General features: G+C 39.5%; 1 protein-coding gene across 4 annotated transcripts in view; it reads right to left on the reverse strand.

Annotated features, from left to right (window-relative positions):
- LOC107729618 (transcriptional repressor p66-alpha-like) overlaps window positions 1-2,735 on the reverse strand; it is a 25,705-nt gene that overhangs the window by 10,808 nt on the left and 12,162 nt on the right. For all 4 annotated transcript variants that reach the window (XM_016540250.1, XM_016540248.1, XM_016540249.1 and 1 more), the window contains exons 3-5: window positions 681-804; window positions 323-454; window positions 74-145 (exon numbers count right to left, since the gene is read on the reverse strand). In XM_016540250.1, the coding sequence (XP_016395736.1) occupies window positions 74-145; window positions 323-454; window positions 681-804 (328 nt within the window). The remainder of the gene's footprint in view (window positions 1-73; window positions 146-322; window positions 455-680; window positions 805-2,735) is intronic.

The raw sequence follows: 2,735 nt of genomic DNA on the forward strand, positions 1-2,735 counted from the left end.
GTGAGTGAGTGAGTGAGTGAGTGAGTGTGTGAGTGAGTGAGTGTGTGTGTGTGTGTGTGTTTCATGGACTCACAGGTTGTGCTGTTTTCCCAGCAGCAGATCCCTTCACTAGAGGAGGAGGAGCGCTGGACACAGGAGCCGCCGGCTGATCGAGACACAACAGAATGATCATCATTAACTCGGTCAGTTTAAGTCCTTTCACACTGTTTGACCTCCAGATACACACTGGGTCAGCCGGTTATGATGTTACTAAATCATCGCTGTGCTACTAAAGGTCAGCGTCACATGAGATTCTGCAGTTTGATGCAGAGTGTGTTTGTACCTTCTGTGCGCTTTTGTCTTTGTGTTTGTGACTCTGTCTGAGTTTCTTGAGCAGGATGAGTTTGGCCTCCTCTAAACGCAGCTCCTCCTTCAGCTGCTTGATGACGCGCTCACGCTCCTTTGGAGAGCTCCTCTGCACACACACACACACACGCACGCACGCACGCACGCACGCGCACACACACACACACACAATATCACACACAACAGAAAATATACCATACATGAAAAGTACTAAATATACATGAATCTGCCACAGAAACTGCATGTCCACCAACACAATCTCTGTTCAACACGACCCGTAACACATGTGTGTAACTGTCATGTGTTGTTGTTCATGTCAGAGGTCACGTGTTTACCATCAGCAGATCCGTGTCCAGCTCTTTGACGTGATTTCCTCCGTTCACCGGCGGACTGGGTGCCTCGTCGGACAGAACGATCACATCCTCAGGCGACGGAGAGCTCGCCTCTCTCTTCATTGCACTGCAATCAAACACAGGCTCGTTAAACGTGACGAGCAGAGCACTGAGAACTCATTCCTGCTGTGTTTGAACATGCTGCAGAAATAAACACATCACATACGCTGAGGTTTGTATGATTAATCTGGATCACATAATCAGATCCAAAAAATTAAGTACTCGTAATTAGATTATATGACATTTTAGAATACTCAATCAGACTAGATACTCCTTTATTAATTAAATGATTACATATTATTCACACAATGGCAGTAAATGATTCATAACTTATTTATATATTTAGGCAAAATATTTTTTTTTAGTGTTTAAGTGTTTTATTTTGATTATTTAAAATTTTAATCAAATTTAAATATAAGTTTTATTTTAAATTTTTATGATACATACATTTTTTATACAAACCCCCTGCAGTTCCTTCACAAACCCCAGTTTGGGTCTTTCATGTTGTTGATAAAAATAGATTTTTATTTCTTTATAATTTTATATATTCTCTATTGTTTTTTTGTTTGTTTTTTTTCCCGTATTTTCTTATATATAGTTTACATTTTTTATTTTTTTGTAATAGAATATATTTTCAGGAATAGAGTTGCAAAAAGGCAGAAAATTTCAGGAAAATTTCCAAAACTTTCAAGAAATTTTGGAAACTTTTCTGGATTTTTTTTAACTTTCGGAAAATTTCAGGAATTTTCCACCCCTTTGCAACCCTACTCTGAATTACTATTTTACAAAATGATCCTATTTCAATCTATGCAATAAATGATATAAGTCAACGTAATCTAAAAGTAGTCCAAAATTAACTATCATTTTTATCAATTAATTTGTAATCAGTAACTGACTGAATTGGTAAATCCTGATTACTCCTGTCTGAACTAGTAGTGTTTTGTTTCTGTGCTGGTCAGTGATGAGATCGATGTCCACTAGAGGGGGACAGATAGGAGATCATCCAATCAGCTGTGAGCTCAGAGGAGCAGCGATCACATGACGCAGCAGCAGAGGGCAGATGGGAAAATAACAGCACACACATGATCTGAGGAGTCTAACAGCTTTCAGAACAGCACTAGCAGCTGCAGTACTAGTGATGAGTGACTAGTAAACAGCACTAACTCAATGAAGGCACAGTTTCATCAGGACATCCATCAGTGATGATGAGTGAGAGCAGAGCAAACACACCGTATGTTTCTCTGATCGGGTCTGAGGAACATGGACTGAAACCCTGAAGCTCCTCAGATCTGCATTTGAGTGTCTCAGAGTCACAAGCCCAGCAAACATCCTCAGTACAGTGAAGCCGTTTCTCTGAATCGTTTCTTCATCAGACAAACTCAAATATGCTCTTAAGTTCATGCACATGTTCACGGTTCTCTGATAGTGCTCAGTGAAAAATATTTTATCTTATAGTATATGATTTATGTTGACTGGTTTTATTTTAAGATTTTTTTAATTGTACATTTTTATGATTTAATTATTAGCTTTTTATCAGTTTGAGAAACGCTGGTATAAATGATCATAAAGACACATACTGCACATATTTACATCTACGCATTTTGCAGATGCTTTTATCCAAAGTGACTTACAAAAGAGGAACAAAAACAATTCATCACAGAGACAACAATATTGATGTTTATTAGAAATCTAGATGAGGGGAATCTGTGAATCGGCACTGGTGAGTATAAAGTGAAAGTGACAGCGGAGTGTGCGTTCAGAGACAAACTCAGTCAACATCAAACTGCAGCATGTGAGCGATGAGACCTGAGCGCTAGTAATGCTGGGATACAACAGAATCACACAGGATGAGCGGGAGTTTGTGAAAGGCTTCAACGGGCCTGTAAACACACACATGCACACAGGCACACACACACTCACACACACACACACTCTCAAACACACACACACACACACACTCACACACACACACACACACACACACACACACACACACAC

The sequence above is a fragment of the Sinocyclocheilus rhinocerous genome, unplaced genomic scaffold, assembly GCF_001515625.1.
Source record: "Sinocyclocheilus rhinocerous isolate Xijiao unplaced genomic scaffold, SAMN03320098_v1.1 scaffold488, whole genome shotgun sequence".
Classification (NCBI taxonomy): domain Eukaryota; kingdom Metazoa; phylum Chordata; class Actinopteri; order Cypriniformes; family Cyprinidae; genus Sinocyclocheilus; species Sinocyclocheilus rhinocerous.